Here is a 21846-nt window from a genome sequence, read left to right on the forward strand (position 1 = left end):
CCCTGATCACATGTGACGTGTCGTATCCACCTAATGGCTAACTCCCATCACTCAGTATCCCACAATGCACAAAGCAAGCAACATTCAAACAAGGGAAAATAAAACCATAATATACTCAAGCAATCATATCCACACAGCAAGAATCTGAACTAGCATGTAACACAACTCATAGACTCACACAACTCATAGACTCAGGCATAACCTAAACAGGCTATCCTACTACTGTCTAATCAGCACTATCATGCAGCTCGAAAGCACATATAACAGGCACATAAGGCATCATCCCTCGATCCTTAGCCCTATTCTAGCATGCTGTTCTACTAACTGATAATCAAATCATAAACTTGTATGGGTATTTTGGGGTACTTACTTGAGCTCGGTTGATTGCATGCACCACACCCTTTTTCTCTTTTCAAAGTTCTTTTCTTTCTGAATTATTTTTGCTTTTCTAAGACTGTTTTCTTTCCCAAAACTCTCTTTTTACAAAACTGTATTTTCATTTTGAAAACTTCTATACCAATTCCTCAGTTTGAGTTCAGACACACCCGAGAGCATGTCCGAATCCCTCAAACCAAGGCTCTGATACCAACTTGTAACGTCCCAAAATTTAAGACTAAAAATTACTTTTAATAAAACATTACTTTAAGAAAATTCATCATTTCAAAACATAAACAGAGTATTAGTTCCCAAAATACATTTTCGTTATCAGAGTAAACATTCCCAGGCTGTCTAATCTATGGTGTGTGCCATGCGATCACCCCGAGCTCTTCCCTCCGCTATCGGAAGTACCTGAAACCAAAACTGAAAACCGTAAGCACGAAGCTTAGTGAGTTCCCCATCCTACCACATACCATGCATAACCACATACTGCACATACTGGGCCTCGCCCTCCTACCTCGGGCCTCGCCCGCTACAACGGCCCCGCCGCTCCAGGCCCCGCCTGGCTTCGAGCCCCGCTCAGATACAGATCTGTTTCACTTAGGCCTCGCCTGTCACAGGGCCTCGCCCACTAACATATAATAGCACATAAACATATCACATCACATCACATAAGCTAAATACATACTAACGAATCTTGTCCTAAGGCCTCGCCTATCTCTGGGCCCCGGCCTTGTCCTACTACTGATGATTCATGGGACCCCGTCCATACTCCTGCTGATAGTGAGGTACGGGCCCAACCCACCCTCACTCCTTCCCTAACTTGGGCCTCGCCCCTGATCTGCTGCTACTGAGATGTGGAACACCATCCACACTCTCCTATTGGTGAGATACAGGACCTCGCCCACACTCACCTCCCTACCAGGCACATACAAGTATCACACAGACAACAAGTATAAACTATCACATAAACCATTCCTTGGGCACCCGCCCTCTATCATTGGACCTCGTCCCGAATATCATACTAGCATACTATGCCTAGGGCTAACCCCCGGGTCTTCTACTCATAACTACATGGGCCGGCATTGTAGCCGTAGACCCATTCATACAAAGGGAAACTCACCTGTACTGGCTGAACTGGCTGATGAACCCACTAGCTGCTGCCCGGAAACTCTCTGAACTCCTGCTCCACTCGCTCCCCAAGCTACCAATATCAATGCAACACTGAGTCTAACCGACCCCCGAAAGACAACCAAGTCAACTCTGGTCAAAAGTCAAAAGTCCTAGTCAAAGTCAACCTTCCAGGTCAACCCTACTCGCCGAGTCACCCTATTGACTCGCTGAGTTCATATGTTCAGAGTCCTTCTATTCGCGACTAGACTCGCCGAGTTAGTCCATGACTCGCTGAGTCTACCGATTACCGAGTCCTGAGCTGTCCAACTCACCGAGTCTCCATTCGACTCACTGATTCGAGTCTCAACTCGAAGGATTTGAGGTTTCACGACCTGACTCGCCGAGTCCAAGAACAGACTCGCCGAGTCCAAGACAACCTTCAAAAGACTCGCCGAGTTGTTCATCCAACTCGCCGAGTTCCTGCCCAACTTCATCTGACTCGACAAGCTGTTCATCCCATTCGTCGAGTTCCTCCTCATCTTCATGCTACTCGCCGAGTCCACTCAAAGGACTCGCCGAGTCCATTCAGATCTCTATACATGCAGAGGACTTTTGAGTCATGCATGGACTCCAAACTGTAGATCTACCCTTCCCAAGCCTATTCCTCACGTAAAGTTCAAACTTTACGTGTAGAGAAGGAGATCTAGGCAAAATACACCATAAACTAGGGTTTAAGGCAAAGAGGCTCCATAATCAACTCAAGGGCTGAAACTTTATGCTTTCCAAGACCAAAATATACTTAGATCTGAAGTAGCAACTCCAGATCCGGCTTCTAACTCAAATGGATCACTACTCATGGCTAAAAGCCCCAAAACTCACAACCAAAATAGATCTAAAGGAAGGGAAACGACTTAATACCTTAATATGTTCAGAAATATCTTCCCAATCCCAGATCTATAGCCCCCTCCTTGCACCTTCAAGATCCTTCTTCCTTCTCCAAGCTTTAATGCACTCCTCAAGACAACAATTGGCTCAATCAATGGATATGGCGGCTAGGGTTTGGCATTCTGGGTTAAAGAGGCAGTAAAGGAACCCTAGGGAAGAGAATGAGGCGCTTAAATAGGCCCCAAGTCCTGAATTTAGGGTTTTCCTCGAACAGACCTGACTCGCCGAGTCGGTCACTTACTCCTCGACCTGGATCCCGCTTGGACTCGTTGAGTTCCTACTTGGACTCGCTGAGTCCCCCCTTAAAGTTAGGGTTTTCTTTCCTTTCTTGGCCTTCAAAACTTTGGGTGTTACAACTCTCCCCCACTTAAACTAAACTTCGTCTTCGAAATTTGCTATGGCCCACCGCCTGCGATCTGCTTCCAAAACCCACCAATTATCCCAACACCAGCTGCCTACCTTCGCTGGTCTTCCACCCGGTCATTCTGACTAACATAATCCTCGCGGATAAAAACCTCAGGTCAAACCTGACCCTGAACAATTTAGAAACATAACTTACTCAACCGACAATCCTTTTGGTACTCTCCGAGTACTGCACTTGAACTCATAGGGGTTGACCCCTTCTTTCCTTACGCGATTCCCTTGCCTTCCTAAGGCGATGCTCCATAACCAACTATTTCCTCTATCACTGTGAAGATCCTATCTTCACCAATTCATCATTCCCGCTACTTCCAATACGGGTCATCACCTCCAGTAACCACTGACACTCTTCTCTGTCAAAACTTGGTGCCAAGCACCCCTCGATTCAACTAACTGAATTCCACCATACACTGCTTACCCGCAGTACTACTGACTGAAAATTCTGATATTCCTTGTCTTCCTTCTGGATGAACTGAGACTACCCTGGTCCCTACCAACCTATCAATGTCTGGATTACCGGCTCCTACCGGTAGCTAGTCCCAACACCACCACTAGTCGCTCCCAGCGACTTCCGAAGAAACTTCGACCACCTATAACTGCTCAATCTATTCTGCCATTTAGGCACTACAAACCTGGGATCCCCGATCCCCTAGCTTGACACTAAGGTCGCTACCAGGTCCCACATGTGCTGTTAAAATTCACGGGCCTCGCCCACGGGTCCCACCCGCCTCTATCCTTCTAGTCCCACTAGTCTAATCACTCTCGCTCGGGCCTCGCCCACGGGTCTCACCTAACCATACTACTGAGCAACCCTGCTCTCAGGTCTCATTTACACTGCTAATCTCATACGGGCCTTGCCCACGGGTCTCACCCAACTATATCCTGGAGCGGCCTCTCCCAAGGTCTCACCTCTCTAGGGTTATATAGGCAAACTCCCTATCATTCTCATCCACTACCCATTCCTGATCCCTGACCGATCACTAGGAGGTAAGGGCCTCGCCCCAACTCCGTTATCGAAGCTACTAAGGAATGCTATGGCTTACCCATAGTCTTACATCACCATCCATTGCTGACTGCTAGTGAATGCTACGGCTGCCCCGTAGTCTTACAACACTTCCACCACTAACTACTAGTGAATGCTACGGCTGCCCAGTAGTCTTACATCACTTTCTACCACTGACTGCTAATGCGAAAGCACCCATGTGCCATTAGCTCTCAAGATCCTCATTCCGACTCCCTCGAGTCCTACGGGCGATCCACAACCTGAATTCCCAACCATGTACTAACCATTACCATCACACGCACTAGCTGATGGGGAGTTTCTCAAACTCCCAACCCTGAAATCCTCAATCCATCAAACGCTGAACCACTTCTTTTCCTTCTCAGAGGTCGGACACTCATTCTGGATCTGCGTGCTCCTACCTTTGCACACTCGGAGGATTCTCCCCCACTTCGATCTTGCTTACCCCTTGTTGCTCAATACTCAAAAGAAATCCTTGCTACCATTCCATAATCAATCTGCTGAGGAACCCAAGCTTACCATAGCTAGGGATCTAACCAATCCATCTCTAACACTATACAACTCCGATCTAGCGAGACATACCAAGTCCCTCCCAAGCATGCTACAGTTACTGCATCCTATGTAACCTTCTCCAATAGGGCACATCCCCTCACTACCATTCGAATATCCAAGGTATGCAGATGGCATATAACTCGATCACAATCAACCGCTCAAAAAAATAAAATACTCATACCGATAATGATGCAGAACCATAACATTATAATCATGCACAAATAAAGGAACTGAAAACAGAAATCGCATACCTGCAACGTCCGGTGCTGATTGCGCCTCTAAGATAGTCATCTGAAGAGCTCTGCCTCCTACCGCAGGCGCCTCTGCACAGCCCTGACGGCCGTCTGTGATCCTCAAAGTTGCAGGGGCAGGTGCCATCACCCGTCCTACTGAAAACAAACTGGGGCACTGGGCCTTCTTGTGGCCCCGCTGATTGCAGTGAAAACATAACAAGTCTGATCCCTGCGCGGTGGTAACAGTACAATCCCTACTGAAATGACCAGTCTGAACGCACTTGAAACAGCCAGACTCACCACCGCTACCACTCCTGCACGCGCCCCCGTGCGCCTTGCCACACTTCCCGCACCAACTGCGGTCCTGATAATCCCTTGATCTCAAATCCGATCCCTTGGGCCTTTTGCTCGAACCTTTAGCTACATGAACCTCATCCGGCTTCCTCTTCCGAATCTGCTCCAAATCAATTTCCCTCTCTCTTGCCCGAGAAATCATATCTTCCAGCGTCTTACAGTTGGATCAGCTCACGAACTCCCTGATGTCATCCCTCAACATCTCATGGTATCGGGACTTCTTCATCTCCTCATCCGCGACATACTGCGGTACAAGAAAAGCCCTTTCCCTGAACTTGGTGGTGATCTCCGCCACAGTCTCAGTGGTCTGCGTCAAATCCTGAAACTCCCGTGCCAACTGCTGCACCTCAATAATCGGCGAAAACTCCGCCCTGAACCTGGCCGAGAAATCGCTCCAAGTCATCGCGTCCAGCGCGGCATCATCCCCCAAAGCATGACCAATCTCCTCCCACCAATCCCTCGCTTTGTCCTTCAGAAGACAGGGAGCGAGTCTCACCTTGTCCCCCTCAGGACACCGGCTCGTACGGAATGCGTTGGCAACATCAACCAACCATCTGCTGCTATCGATGGGGTCCCTAGCCCCATGATAATCTGCTGCCCCGCAAACCCTGAACTCCCGAAATGTCAAGGTATGCGCTCCCATCAATGCCATCATCTCAGTATGGAAGGCTCCCAGCCTCTCATCCAAAATCTCCAATATACCCTCCTTGATCGTGCCAAAGATCACAGGAGTCTGATCTAGAATACTGCGCGTAACCTCGGTGGATATCAACTCCCTCATTCGCTCCTCGAGCTGCTCGGCCCTTGAACCCGAGCATGATCCCTCTCCGGCGCCTGATCCGCCCGCTGGTCTCTCTCGCAACGTCACCATGCTGGAAATATACCACAACCACTATCAGAATACTCATCACTGATGCGAGACCAAACACACCCTACCAGGTTCCCGGTCTTGTCTCGGCCTTTCCCGAATCGAGTATGGATCCTCTGCTTTCAGTAGTACGGGCCCATACTACCTTCCACATCTATCCGTACTTTCCTCAGGAATTGCTTCGACTCCACCAGGTCCCTTATCCACTACTACTGCTCCCAGCACTATCTCATCCTAGACTTACCCTAGGAAAACCTCTGACTCAACTCAAACCAGTCCTCAACTGCTGAAGGTCTCCTTGTGATGCCAATTAGCCATCACCTGGATACCATCACATGTGACGAGGCTCAGATAATCCTTCAAGTAAAAGACTCGTCCCTACAACGGTTGGACTCAAACAAGAGCTGCGCAATAGGACCAAATCCAGCACTCTGAGATTATTCAACCCTGATCACATGTGACGTGTCGTATCCACCTAATGGCTAACTCCCATCACTCAGTATCCCACAATGCACAAAGCAAGCAACATTCAAACAAGGGAAAATAAAACCATAATATACTCAAGCAATCATATCCACACAGCAAGAATCTGAACTAGCATGTAACACAACTCATAGACTCACACAACTCATAGACTCAGGCATAACCTAAACAGGCTATCCTACTACTGTCTAATCAGCACTATCATGCAGCTCGAAAGCACATATAACAGGCACATAAGGCATCATCCCTCGATCCTTAGCCCTATTCTAGCATGCTGTTCTACTAACTGATAATCAAATCATAAACTTGTATGGGTATTTTGGGGTACTTACTTGAGCTCGGTTGATTGCATGCACCACACCCTTTTTCTCTTTTCAAAGTTCTTTTCTTTCTGAATTATTTTTGCTTTTCTAAGACTGTTTTCTTTCCCAAAACTCTCTTTTTACAAAACTGTATTTTCATTTTGAAAACTTCTATACCAATTCCTCAGTTTGAGTTCAGACACACCCGAGAGCATGTCCGAATCCCTCAAACCAAGGCTCTGATACCAACTTGTAACGTCCCAAAATTTAAGACTAAAAATTACTTTTAATAAAACATTACTTTAAGCAAATTCATCATTTCAAAACATAAACAGAGTATTAGTTCCCAAAATACATGTTCGTTATCAGAGTAAACATTCACAGGCTGTCTAATCTATGGTGTGTGCCATGCGATCACCCCGAGCTCTTCCCTCCGCTACCGGAAGTACCTGAAACCAAAACTAAAAACCGTAAGCACGAAGCTTAGTGAGTTCCCCACCCTACCACATACCATGCATAACCACATACTGCACATACTGGGCCACGCCCGCTATCCTGGGCCTCGCCCCCTACCTCGGGCCTCGCCCGCTACAACGGCCCCGCCGCTCTAGGCCCCGCCTGGCTTCGAGCCCCGCTCGGATACAGATCTGTTTCACTTAGGCCTCGCCTGTCACAGGGCCTCGCCCACTAACATATAATAGCACATAAACATATCACATCACATCACATAAGCTAAATACATACTAACGAATCTTGTCCTAAGGCCTCGCCTATCTCTGGGCCCCGGCCTTGTCCTACTACTGATGATTCATGGGACCCCGTCCATACTCCTGCTGATAGTGAGGTACGGGCCCAACCCACCCTCACTCCTTCCCTAACTTGGGCCTCGCCCCTGATCTGCTGCTACTGAGATGTGGAACACCATCCACACTCTCCTATTGGTGAGATACAGGACCTCGCCCACACTCACCTCCCTACCAGGCACATACAAGTATCACACAGACAACAAGTATAAACTATCACATAAACCATTCCTTGGGCACCCGCCCTCTATCATTGGACCTCGTCCCGAATATCATACTAGCATACTATGCCTAGGGCTAACCCCCGGGTCCTCTACTCATAACTACATGGGTCGGCATTGTGGCCGTAGACCCATTCATACAAAGGGAATCTCACCTGTACTGGCTGAACTGGCTGATGAACCCACTAGCTGCTGCCCGGAAACTCTCTGAACTCCTGCTCCACTCGCTCCCCGAGCTACCAATATCAATGCAACACTGAGTCTAACCGACCCCCGAAAGACAACCAAGTCAACTCTGGTCAAAAGTCAAAAGTCCTAGTCAAAGTCAACATTCCAGGTCAACCCTACTCGCCGAGTCACCCTATTGACTCGCTGAGTTCATATGTTCAGAGTCCTTCTATTCGCGACTCGACTCGTCGAGTCAGTCCATGACTCGCTGAGTCTACCGATTACCGAGTCCTGAGCTGTCCAACTCACCGAGTCTCCATTCGACTCACTGATTCGAGTCTCAACTCGAAGGGTTTGAGGTTTCGCGACCTGACTCGCCGAGTCCAAGAACAGACTCGCCGAGTCCAAGACAACCTTCAAAAGACTCGCCGAGTTGTTCATCCAACTCGCCGAGTTCCTGCCCAACTTCATCTGACTCGACGAGCTGTTCATCCCACTCGTCGAGTTCCTCCTCATCTTCATGCTACTCGCCGAGTCCACTCAAAGGACTCGCCGAGTCCATTCAGATCTCTATACATGCAGAGGACTTTTGAGTCATGCATGGACTCCAAACTGTAGATCTACCCTTCCCAAGCCTATTCCTCACGTAAAGTTGCAAACTTTATGTGTAGAGAAGGAGATCTAGGCAAAATACACCATAAACTAGGGTTTAAGGCAAAGAGGCTCCATAATCAACTCAAGGGCTGAAACTTTATGCTTTCCAAGACCAAAATATACTTAGATCTGAAGTAGCAACTCCAGATCCGGCTTCTAACTCAAATGGATCACTACTCATGGCTAAAAGCCCCAAAACTCACAACCAAAATAGATCTAAAGGAAGGGAAACGACTTAATACCTTAAGATGTTCAGAAATATCTTCCCAATCCCAGATCTATAGCCCCCTCCTTGCACCTTCAAGATCCTTCTTCCTTCTCCAAGCTTTAATGCACTCCTCAAGACAACAATTGGCTCAATCAATGGATATGGCGGTTAGGGTTTGGCATTTTGGGTTAAAGAGGCAGTAAAGGAACCCTAGGGAAGAGAATGAGGCGCTTAAATAGGCCCCAAGTCCCGAATTTAGGGTTTTCCTCGAACAGACCTGACTCGCCGAGTCTCCTTGGCCGACTCGCCGAGTCGGTCACTTACTCCTCGACCCGGATCCCGCTTGGACTCGCCGAGTTCCTACTTGGACTCGCCGAGTCCCCCCTTAAAGTTAGGGTTTTCTTTCCTTTCTTGGCCTTCAAAACTTTGGGTGTTACAAATTGACAATGTCATTAAAGTACAATATTATAATAGAAAACAACATAAGAAAAATCATGTATATAAAAAAATATATATGCCACAATAAAAAATACAACATAAGAAAAGATGCTAAAAATTAACTATTTAAAGTACTACGCTATAATAATAATAAATTAATAATAGAAAAGATGCTATAAAAATGAAAATTGCAGCATACGATAAAACATTTTTTTCTTATGTTGTATGTTTTTAACATATTTTCTTATGCTGCAATTTTCATATTTATAGCATCTTTTCTATTATTATTATTATTATAGCGTAGTATATATATATATATATATATATATACACACACACACACACACGACATAAGAAAAGATGTTAAAAACTTAAATTATTTAAAGTACAATGCTACAATAATAAAAATAGGTTTTTTGTTTAAGTATTTTCATTTTAAACCATCAAGAACCTAGAATACCCGCCCGATATTGATTTAGAAATTAATTACAAGTTGTCCCTGTTTTGGGGCTACTTTTTAAATATTTTATCTCATTTAAGATTTGAATGTGTATTACATGATTGTGGACCACCAAACTTCAATGGATCACATAGATTTTCTTGATGAACAAGTTGCCTTAGATCAAGAGGACTTGTTGGATATCATGAGTAAATATGATTTTGTTATAGGTTAACATGTTATGGATAATGAGGATATGGTTAAGGATAATTGCATGGATTTCTTCCATGCCAACCTGCAGAAGGCCACATCTTTAGGCAATTGGGTTGCCTTCCCAGCCCAAAGTCCATACCAGCACAATGGTGGGAAAGTCGCTTAGCGACAAAACATTATCTACAAACAATAGAATTGGTGAATGCACCACTACCCCTCTAAGTCGATCACGAACCAAAGCATGAGATAAAGGACATCTCTGCCAATGAACGTCATTGTCCCGAATCAGGTCATGTCCCTTAAAGAACAACCGTCATCCAGGTCATAATATATAAGGCCGATCAGCACTACTAGAAAAACAGCCTTTTACGACGCTCATTGCGCGTCGTAAAAGGCTCAGACGACGCGCAAATGCGCGTCAAGGAAGGCCCTGTCATAAAGAGAGACGACGCGCATTTACGACGCTCGTTTACGACGTGCAGTTATGACGCGCGTTTACGAAACGCAATGTGTATCAAGGAAGGCCTTGTCATAAATGAAGACGACACGCATTCGCGTGTCGTAACCTTATGACGCGCGTGTTAATGACACGCAATGCGTATCAAGAAAGCCCCTGTCAAGAAAGGCCATGTCATAAATGAAGATGACACACATTTTTGCGTATCATAATTTTAAATGTTTAAAAAAAATATATTATTTATAGATTTACTTATTTTCAAATTAAATTTGTATTTAATGTTTCCTAATAGAAAATAAAATATCATATACAAACAATAGAATCCATTGCATAAATTTAATGTCATACAAATAATCGTTCCATGGAAAGATAAAACAAATCAATAAAAGTTGTAACAAAAATTTACAAACTAATTACATACAAGAAATATAAAAAAATATACCGTCAAATGCTTTTCAAAGTCTAATCTCCATTTTAGCTCTTCAACTCACTTCTGCAACCATTGGTGGTTGTTGAGTTCACCCGACATCCTTGTTGGAAAAATCAGGGTTTCCTTCAACTTCTCTCACTTTGTCCACACCCTCACGCCTCTTAACTGTAGCCTCACGAAACCTTAATCTCAATTTCAATCCCTGTATCTCATCTTCCCTTTGTTTTGCCTACAAATACCCCAAAATAAAGCAACAAACCTTCTAACTAAATCATAAAAGTATACATTTTCTTGTAATAAAAGGATTAGAACCAACTATGTTAAGTTACATACCAATTTCATGGCAGCCTGGCTTTCAGCGGTTATTGCCTGTAACGTCAGGTCTTTATCTTTTTCCCTCCTAAAAGCACCAACAAGGGCTACTTCATATTCTTTCTTCTGCAAATAAATTACACACAACCTCAACATTTTTAGAATTACATCTTCTAAACATCTTTCATTCCAAATGCCAAAAAAAGCAACTACTATATAAGAAATAACACTTAATCACAAACACTGTATTTTCAATATATTTCTTAGTTTACGTTTGAAAAATCTACTCAATTATAATAACTTGGGAATTTTTTTTAAGAATAAACAATAAATGAATGTTGGAAACTGTAATAAGCAAATAGAAGAAAGTGATTTTCAACTGAAACAGAAAATTAAAAAGTTTATGACTTTATTTTATCAGTGATAATAACAAGTACCTAAGACATCCGTTTAACAGCAGTAACTGGACTAAATGATCCCTGAAACCCTTCCCATCTGAAGCCTCCTGGAGATCCCACCGCCCAAGCATCATTTTCATGATTTCCAGTTCCTGTTCCCCCATTAATCACGCTTTGCAGCTGAGATACTTCTTTCTAACAACCACAAAATCTTCAATTACAACCAACACCATAACATATATATACATATATATATATATACACACACACACACACTGGGTAGATTTTTTTCAAAGTACAAAAAAGAAATATAGAATTTGGTTAAGGGATGAAGGTGTTAATGAAAAAAGATATATAAGTAAAACCTGATTAAATGCAAGCAATAACACAAAAGAGTATGGAACACAAACCTCGGATACGGTTTATGGCTTCGATCTCAACATCTTTAAAGTGATAAATAGAGAATCAAATTAGTACCTGAAGCATAATGTATCTTTCAAGTTCTTCATTATGTCGATCAAGTTCAATTGTGAAACTATCACCAAAAGAAGACATAAGTGGTGCTGCTCCAGTCATGCTTCCACTTGCTAAAGTGATTAAGGAGTTTCTTTCCTCATCATCATATGATAATTTCAAACCAGTGGATAGAGTATGTGGGTTTGGAATGCTTGACGGGTGATCAGATTCTTCATTATAAAGTTTTTGGTTCAATGATATCGGAAGTTTTTTCTGCATTAAATTAGTCTCAACTTCCCTTGATCGTTTATTGGGCCAAAAGGCAGGGCTATTATGCTCTCTACCAGAATAATTTACTGGATCAACATGATGTGTGGCTGGAACTGTCATATGTAAAATCAAACATCAGATAACACAGGGTAAAGAGTGATTCATTAATCTTAGAATCATGGAAACTCACCATTTCCAAATAGCTGCAATTGGTTTGAACGATACTGAAAGACACTACTAGAAAAATAGCTTTCTGATATCTGTAATAACACATTTTCAGGGTATTATTACTCATGATTTTAATCCCGTATTAATATATATGAAACTTACTGTTCCAATTGAGCTAAAAATTGTGCGATTTTCTGCTTGCATTGGTTTGCAGAAGTTGTTACTTCTTCACCCTGAAAAAGATCAGATGCTTTATTATAGTAAGCCATAGCTTGCTCCAAATTTTGCTCCTGTTCATATAACTCAGCAATTTCCTACATAGTGAAACCAAATTATATAAAAACTAAATTAAAATTAATAAATAAAAGACTAAAAATAAATGATAATCCTATGATGTATGTAGTATGTACCTTGCAATATCTAGCAGCCATGCTGAGTCTTCCAATTTCCATGAAAATGTTTAATGCTTGCTCTAGGTTAGCTATACACGCTGCAGACATTTAAGATAACAAGAAAAAAGATAACATTTTTTTAGATATCTAGGAAAAAAAATGGATTAAAAATCATTATCTTTTTAGTTTATACCCTTGGTGCTTGTTTTCTTGTATGAGTGAGCTGCATCAGCATAAGCACTAGCAGCTTCATGTTTGCTATCCATCTAGAAAAAAAAAACACAAAATCAAGATTATAATGGGGTTCATAAATTGATGATAGAATTGGCAAGCTTGTAAGAATTGGCAGATTTTTCTTTGCAAGTTTATACCTTGATCTTAGCTAAAACCAAACTAGAACTAACAATGAGGTAGTTTTGGGGAGCATAGACATATCCTAGGAAGGAGGCAAGGTTACCACATCAATAGATTCAATCATAACACTTCCCCACCTAAAGACAGGTGAGGGGTCACATGTGACTCATATCACAAATCATAATATACCTATTAACATCACAAATATAAAGAGTGGTCAGAATGACCAAGGGCATTCCAATAATTGAACTCATCAACATCTCATTTCTAGAACTAACATGCAACATCTCTTGAGTATCAAAATAATTAGAATTTCTAGAAGTAGATGTGTTGCTTGTGATCAATGTGTTTGATAGAGCAAAGATCGAACTATTAACCACCTGTCACACAAAAAACATCAAGTGAGTCATCATAATTCATCACAGAACAAAAATTTCTATTCAATTCAGAGAAAATAATCAAAGTTGTTATAAGCAAACATAGTTTAAATGCAGGGAATAGGGTAAAGTACGCAAACTAGCAATCTTAAAAATGAAGGAATTGTAGGTGTTACAGGAAAAATTAAGGTATCAGTGAAGAAGAAGAAGAAGAAGAAGGAAATCACCTCAACTAAAACAGACATTTCATCAACAAATATTAGAACCAAGATCCCTGAAGCATTCCCATTTAGGACTGCAGAGAAAGCACTTACACTTTTTCAAGAGACCAATTATCCTTCCTGTTTGACCATGAAAACAAAAGGCAGATGATAAAACATTTAAAATAGGGTAAAGGGTAACAACTTGTATGTACAAGAACTTGAAATATACATAAATCTAGAGACTTAAAAAATTGATATGTTTGACCATGAAAAGTCAACATCATCTTTTTGTTAACAGAAGTAAAAAAAACGATGTATCACAATCCGAAACCCCTAAATTCACATCAATCTTGAAATGATTATAATATGAATTTTAACATTTAAGAGAATAAAAGTAGAAATTTTACCTGCAATGAGTAGCAAATTGCCATTCTCTTCAATCTCAGCTCCTCCAGGAATGGATACGCTTTAGCGAGAACACTCAAACATGGATGAACATCAGCTCCCCAATCCTCCGATACTAAATTGAAATCTGAAAACCTCGGTTTCCCCTTCAAGGTTACGCTCCGAATCTGAGGAATCCTCCTGGCTACAATCTTTGGCGGCACCGAGTAGTAATTTCCGATAAACACATGACGTCTGCTCCACCGCTCAGCGTTGTACCAATCTTTACATACTAGAGACACGAAATTGCAGTCCTTGTGAGACTTTATCGGCGAGAGCACCGGTTCTAGAACCTCTTCAGGAAACGGATACACCGGAATTGATTCCGGCGACACCTCAGCAAGATCAACCGAATCGACTCGGTCAACCGTTTTGGTTCGCTTCTTATTTAGATCCATACTTCACTGGAAAATTTCAATTCATGATTCAGCTCATTTCAATAAGATTCGAAGCTAAATCTTCATATTTCAGAACTAGAATTCAACGAAATTCACTGCCGAGATTTCTCCAAAAACTTCAATCAATCGTGGAACTGATTTCGGTTCAAGACTAACAGACAAAAACTTCAATCAATCGTGGAGGCAGTTTTAGGAGTTTGACATTATGGGAGGTGGGAGCGTATTCGCAGGGGAAGGCAGAGGGATAACAATCATTCTGAAGCTTGATCAATACTGGGAGAGGGGATGCATCAGGTGCAAGATATGCACGCATCACACATCAGGACCTAGGGCTTGTAAGTACAACAAAAAATCATGAGAAACCTTCATCGCCGGAAAGAAATATTGTAGATGGAAGAAACCCCTATGAGAGAGAAAGCAAGAGTCGATTTGAAGCAATCGACAAATGAAATTGAAAGGTAGAGACACTACACTCTTTTTTTCGTTCGTGTCAACACACATCAACATAGAGAAATCGAGAACCCCCTACGGGTTTGATCTGTTCAAAAGACGGGATCAGAGATTTGGTGATATTGCGATTTTGTTGTAGGAGAAAAGAGGATCGGTGATGATATTAGGTTTTTTTTGGGTATTAGAGTGTGAGAGAGAGAGAGAGAGAGAAAGAGAAAAGAACGATGGAAATAAGGGAGAGGATAACAATGGCGGCCTTTCAAACTTTTTGGATTTTCATTCCCCCCCCCCCCCCCCCCCCCCCCCGCTGCAAAAAAGAGAAAGCGCCTTTCATTAAAAAAATATAAAGCGACATTTCTAGACGACGCCCATTTTTAAGTAAGTGCCCTCCGTATTTTTAATTTTTTTTGTTGCACATTAATTTTAGGTCGCGCACAAAAGCGTGTCTTTTATCCTTCAAATTTTAGAAGAGATGACATTATTTTTAGGGTACACGCTTTTGCGTATCGTAAATCACCGCGTGTCATTGTTTGTGCGTCATTAAAGGGTTGTTTTCTAGTAGTGCAGCATGCAGACAATAGTTGATGGATGCTCACAGCGTTCTCCTAGAATCTCCTCCCGAAGTACGGTTGACGAAGTTGTTCTTTGTGTTATAGGGATCGATTGCAGGCGGTTGATCCACCGAAAATATCCTAGATAACTACTTTGTATCAGAATGTGAGGGAATAAAATGGAGTCCTGTCAAATTATACAAGAACCTAAACAAACAAGAGTAATATATGAGATTTCATGATAAATCGTCAGTTGACTTGTAAATATTGAGTTACATCGCCATGAAAATATTGACATTGATTAAAATAAAACCAACATGGTCAATGTTATTTAGTCTGTAGAGTGATGACTTGAACCAAGTGTTGTAAAACTCAACCTACTCGATGGAGTACTCAGAATCGGGTATGTATCGAGATGCTTTTTTGAAAACCGATCAAAAAAATCGGAATATATCAAACTTTGGACTAACCTTGGAATGCCTAAAGAGTTTTGCAACATTGTTGGGACTCGAGAAAAAGGTGCTAACAGTGACCAACATAGTCATGACCAATGAGGACGTTGGCCCTTAAAGCACGGGGTGTTATTATGATCATACATTGACCAAATATAAATTAGGTTGGTAGCTTATAAGTTTTGACGTCGCCTCCCCTTACAAGTTGGTTTTTAGGGGTGAGTTGTATGCTTGAGCTTATGGCATAATACGAGCCTAGCATAGCATGAGATGGGATTGTTGCGTTCCAGCATTCCATGCAACTTTGTCATTTAATTACTACAATCTGTTGAACTCTACAAGTTCAATGAGACATGTTTTCATTTTCTCATTCAATGGTTGAATTAGGCATTGAACTCCAGATTTGTTGTATACCAATTTGGCAACCCACTATGGTTCGGTTTAGTTTATTGTATGCCAACTAGGCATTCCTTATGGACAGGTGTCAGTGAAACGAAATAAGTAACAACCCACTATGACTTGGTTACATCTTTCTAGTGATGTGGGTCAAAAGAGAGTTACCTAGCTAAACCACCACATGACCACCCTTCCTTGGACTATGAGTTTAATCGGGTCCTTTTATCTTTGTAAATTATGGAACTATGATATTCGTTTTCCAGTTAAAATAGGTAACAGTCCAAGTTCAAAAATCAAAATAAAGCTATGTACATTTGACATAAATTTTGATTCTTACGTAGAAACAAGATGTAAAGTATAGTTGCTCATATTTAATTAACTAGAAACAAGATGTTAAGTATAGTGGCTCATATTTAATTAACTTTACAGAAAATTCAAACCGTTGATTCCACATCACTATCATGTGCATGTATTTCTGAAGATCTATGTAAGACGCACCTCAACATCTTAATCTTATCTTTGATGTGCCACTTTTCACAAACAAGTTCAATCATGGACACCAAAAGGGCCAATGCCATGGACACACCACTGATAATAAAGAGACCTCGAAGCCCATAAAGATTCAAGATTTTTGGTGACGGGGAAGAAAATTCCTTTGACATCACTGCAGATTTATGTTTCAACCATTTATCCTCTAATGCTTTCAGTGTCCCATCTTCACGCATTTTCGCTATCTGAGTCGACATCTCTGTGGCCAAAGGTGAACCTTTCTGGAACACCTGCAAAAGTAGATGAATGAGGCATTGAAACGTAATCAAGGTAGAGAGAGTTATGGAAGAAGCCGAAAGGATTAGAGAAAACTCACAAAGCCAAAACCGTTGGTGGTAGGTGCTGTTGCAATCAAGGAGAAATCAGAACCCGAAAACATTGCAAGAAATGATTTGATGTAAAGGATCTCAGCAACGATTGCTTCAACTTTTCCACTTGTTAGTGCTTTAGCATAGTCCTCAGGTGCATATAGTTTCTCTGACCAGGCCTCAACAGCATTCAATTTGTTATTGACAACGCCTAAAGGGGAAAGACCATGGAAGAATCCGGTGGAGATCTCCTTCATTCCAATCTGTTGTACAGTTAAAACTGAACTCAAAGTTGCAGTGTAACTTGATGTGAGAACAAGCACTACAAATACCCAAACAGTAACCACGAATCTTGATAGATTACTTTGCAGCTTCTCCCCTGTAGTTTTCAATTACCAACTCAAGAAGATCAAATCTTTAAGTAAATTGAGATTAGAGTGTAAAGAGTTGGAGAGCTTACTGTGAGCATAAACGAGGGTTGAAAAGGCAAACCAGAGGGTTGTTCCCAGTTGCTGTGGTGCTGAACCTTGAAATTCTTGGTTTGTACGATGTTCGATAAACCAAATCACAAACCCTAAAAAGATAAAGAAACAGGAAGTTGTGATCCAAAGATTTGCACTGAGAGGATCTAAGAAAATCCACATGCTGTCCTTGGCGTTTCGGGCTATTATGCCAACTCCAAGATCAGTGAAGGGCAACGTGAAGTCGACATAGAGAGATCTATTTGATGTGATTGTAAAATCCCCGATAGCAGCATCATATTCCTGATACAACCCCACATCTCATGCATTAGCTAAAAGCCTCTATCTGATCTCCATGCTGTTATACAAATAATATGACAAAGAGCCTTTTAATGCTGCAGGTTTGTGCAAAAAGACACATACGTACCTTAAGATAGATTTTTTTGATCACATCATTGTAAGTAATTCCATCCTTATAAGAGAATGGAACAACCTCAATGCCAACTCCATAGCCTAAGGAGTTAAACGCAGCATTGAAGACATCCCCACAGAAGCCGCTCAAAACCGATAGATTTGTTCTTGGATCAACACTTATTTGTGCTAAATTCTGGAATCTGCTGGAACCTGGAAACAGAATTCTCAGCTTCTTTTTTCCATTTGTTTGTAGCTTCCTACGCTTTGGATTAATGCTTGTAGTCCCACCTGGCCAGATGATAATTTCAAGGCCTTGATTCCAAGAGGAATTTGGTTTCTTTATTTCTTTCACAAACTCACCATTCGTAGACATCATCATCCAGAACCCAACCCTCCTATCACCCTTACCGATCACATTTACGACTTCCATGGCTTTGGTGATGATCCTCCCATTCATAAGCTTGAATTCACCACCTAAACCATGGAACCTGACTCTTAACATCTCGTCTAAAAGTAGTGATGTGTCAATATTGCTACCCAAGTCTTTCGAAGCATATTCTCTAGTTTGTTTCCTCTCAATAGCCATGGCTAGCGCGTAGACTGAATCATAAGCCCATATACCATTGGAATCTACCTCCATAAATGGGTTCAAAGCATAATGTTCCTTTCTCCATTTCAATAAAAAGTTGTGAAGCTCCTTTGATGATGGAAAATATGATCTGAAACCCACAGCCCCCTGCATTGATTCGATTGCTTCAGCATCCATGGAATCCAACAAGTCCATAGTCTTACTTGTTACAATCCACATGTATCCTTCACCCATCATTCCTAGCTCTTTTGCCATGGAGAAAAGATTGGATGCTAGAGAAGGTGGTGTATGCACTATAAACACCGTGTCTTGCATAGTTTGAAGCTTATGAAGCTCTTCCCGGACTTGTTGGTTGCTGTCAGATGTTGAAATTAGGCTAGTATATGTAACGTGTATGTGTTTCTCTTGAAACTCTCTAGCCATATAAGTAGCCATTTCTCTCCCATTTGCAGTGTCCTCGCAGATAACAATCACATTCTTTGCTTTAAACAATTCAACCATGGCAGCAATGCCTTTGAACTGACTGGTTTCATCCTGTGCAATTCCAAGAAGATTAGGATTCCTATTTGAAAAGGGAGTTGTTGACAAGGAAAGAATCGGTATGTTAGCTTTGTATTCCAGAACTGTTGATTTGGGATCTATTATCGCTTGCACTTTAGTGTTCTCCAAAAGATCCAGAGCTGAATGTCCATGCACAATATAATAAACATTTAAAATTGAAGTTTACTATAAATAAATAAAGATAAAAAGACAGTACCAGCAGACAAGGCACGCAGTGGTTCTCCTTTGGTATCCCTGGTTGTAAAAGCTATTCTTGTTGTGTAGTGAGGATTGGCTGTGTAAAAGTCAGAAATAGCCATGCTGATGCAACGATAAATGACCTTCCCTACCCCCGATTCCATGTCAAGAATCACTCCCACTTGTACTTCCTTATAAGTTGGATCTTCATGTGCTGCTAAAAGGCTTTGAAAGCTAAGCAACATCAATGTCAGAAATGGAAATAACCTGCAATTCATCATTAATTGGCAAGTTTTTAGTAATATCAAGATGACACAGTAGCGTTTTTAGTAGGTAGGTGGGGAAAGAAAGAAAATGGAGTCCTGTCAACTTAAACAAGAACATGAACAAACATAAGTAATATATGAGAGCTCATTATTTGACTTTTAAGTTTGAGTTAGGCAGCCATGAAAATATTGACATTGATTAAATTAAAACCTGGTCAGTGTTCTTTAGTCTGAACCGTTGAATAGGAACAAAAGTCTACTGATTTGGTCAGACCTATCAGCATCAATGGGAACCTGCAAATTAGATGGTCAATATCTGGTAGAAATATTTTTCTTTTCCATATAATTAAAAACTATATTACTAAAAATAAGTGAAACTTTGCAATAGTAATTTAGACACTTTCTTGACAGCAAAGATCAGTGCATGATGAAAATAAGAGAATTCAGGGGACTGTAGTTGCCTGGCCAAAATGAGAAATCTTCTCTTGAGCCAACAAATTCATAGGCCCAAAGAAGAAATCTTACTCAAATCATGAGCAATATTTGTACAATCCTTAATGCATGAGTACAAGTTCATATATAGCAGCACCATTGTCTTTGTTAGCTTGTTATAAAAACTGTGATTCCAAGTATCATAGTAGAATTATTGTCTTTGTTAGCTCGTTACAACAAATAAAACTTGATAAAACCTAAATCAAACCAAAAAACTCTCTATCTTGTCATAATCTTTACCAGGCATTTCATAGAACGGTTGCTTCGCATCTCTAAACTGGCCACTAACCTCGATCAGCACCAGTAAAACAAGAACATTAGGAGTTATAATCTTCTTGAGGCATTTCATAAAACAGTTTCTTGGGATGTAGCTTTTATATTGTTTGCGTCCTAAACATAAAGAGTATATCCATATAATAAGGTTAAGTTGGGCATATGATCTAATTGGATGAAAAGGATTCAGGGACACAAGTTGGCCACAAATAGGGTAGTGCTTGTTTTGATATACACAGTTGACCTTCATGACATTAAGACATCCGGATAAGTAATTCGCCAAGTATCACCTTGTGATGATTATGTGATATAATAGTTGAATGTCAATTTTGAACGAAAATATATATGGCATGTCACACCAAAACAAGTGATTATAAATTTGTTTGTTTTTACAGAAATTAAACAATAAAACTTATTACAAATTTCCATGGCACGAACAAAGTATATCATAATTAACTAGAATGGTGAATTTAAAAAGGCCCAAATAATGACTTCACCTACTTAACATAGTAAGGAAGGTCAAGAACATAAAGAAGGAAATAGGCCCAAGTCAACCATGGGTTGTTTGAAGTTGGTCAGGTTGCTTCTTCCTCCCCATCAAAGTCAACTCCCGAACGGGGTGTGGGACCCAAGCCCAAACTAGTTAGTAAATGTGATGTAATTGAGAAGGTGGGGTCCATGATCAAAAGCAATATTCATGGCTATCATACTGCCACTACCCAATCAAAGCATTAGTTAAATACTTAGTGTCAAGTTCCCACACCTGTCTCAATCATGGTTTCCCACCACTTATTAACAACTTTTAAACATCATATAAATTTAGAATCAACAAACTGTCAACAGCAAGCTGCATTATGAAGGTTACAGGTAATCTTCAATGCTTTTCTTCTTCTTCAAAATTAGTGACATATTCAATGAACTTAATTAGCAGCCTGGAAAGGTCAAAAATAGAAACTAAAGTTAGTCATACACTAGTTTTGCATTAGTACAACTAAATTAGTTCTTGACTTGTGACTAGTCAACCAGAGTCTAATTACCTTCTCATATTATTTACCGGCTTTAAAGAACACATTACCCACTTCCTTCTTTTTTTCCAGCAGCGTTGATCTTCTCTTGAGTCTTGAGCCATGTTCATGTCCCCTTTCTTCATTGTTTTTATAGCCTTAAGCAGAGCAGGGCAGAAATGAAGTGATTGAAAACAAATACACATCAGAAACATTCAAAAAGGATTGTAAAGCCACAAGGGAAAAAGACTATGTGTAAAAGTTACCATGCATCTTCTACTTTCAACTCCACTGCATCTGATTATGCAAGTGAAATCAGCTTTCATAATGCAATAACGGATATTGTAACTAAAGGATTTTCCAACTGTTGTGATCCAGTTGTAGAAAGGGTGGAGGTTGAATACAAACAATTGCAAATCTAAAAATGAAGT

General features: G+C 41.1%; 1 protein-coding gene across 1 annotated transcript; it reads right to left on the reverse strand.

Annotated features, from left to right (window-relative positions):
• Positions 1-16672: 16672 nt before the first annotated feature.
• On the reverse strand, positions 16673-21789 carry LOC145072098 (glutamate receptor 1.2-like). The gene is made up of 9 exons (XM_079018474.1): positions 21682-21789; positions 21449-21573; positions 20379-21343; positions 19858-19940; positions 19400-19647; positions 18067-19322; positions 17639-17942; positions 17187-17557; positions 16673-17100 (listed from the first exon to the last, which is right to left on the reverse strand). The coding sequence occupies exons 5-9, from the start codon at positions 19623-19625 to the stop codon at positions 16756-16758; spliced, it is 2502 nt and encodes an 833-aa protein (XP_078874600.1). The 5' UTR covers positions 19626-19647; positions 19858-19940; positions 20379-21343; positions 21449-21573; positions 21682-21789; the 3' UTR covers positions 16673-16755.
• Between the last annotated feature and the right edge of the window lie 57 nt (positions 21790-21846).

The sequence above is a fragment of the Lactuca serriola genome, chromosome 9 (assembly GCF_051521515.1).
Source record: "Lactuca serriola cultivar US96UC23 chromosome 9, Lser_US96UC23_V15, whole genome shotgun sequence".
Classification (NCBI taxonomy): domain Eukaryota; kingdom Viridiplantae; phylum Streptophyta; class Magnoliopsida; order Asterales; family Asteraceae; genus Lactuca; species Lactuca serriola.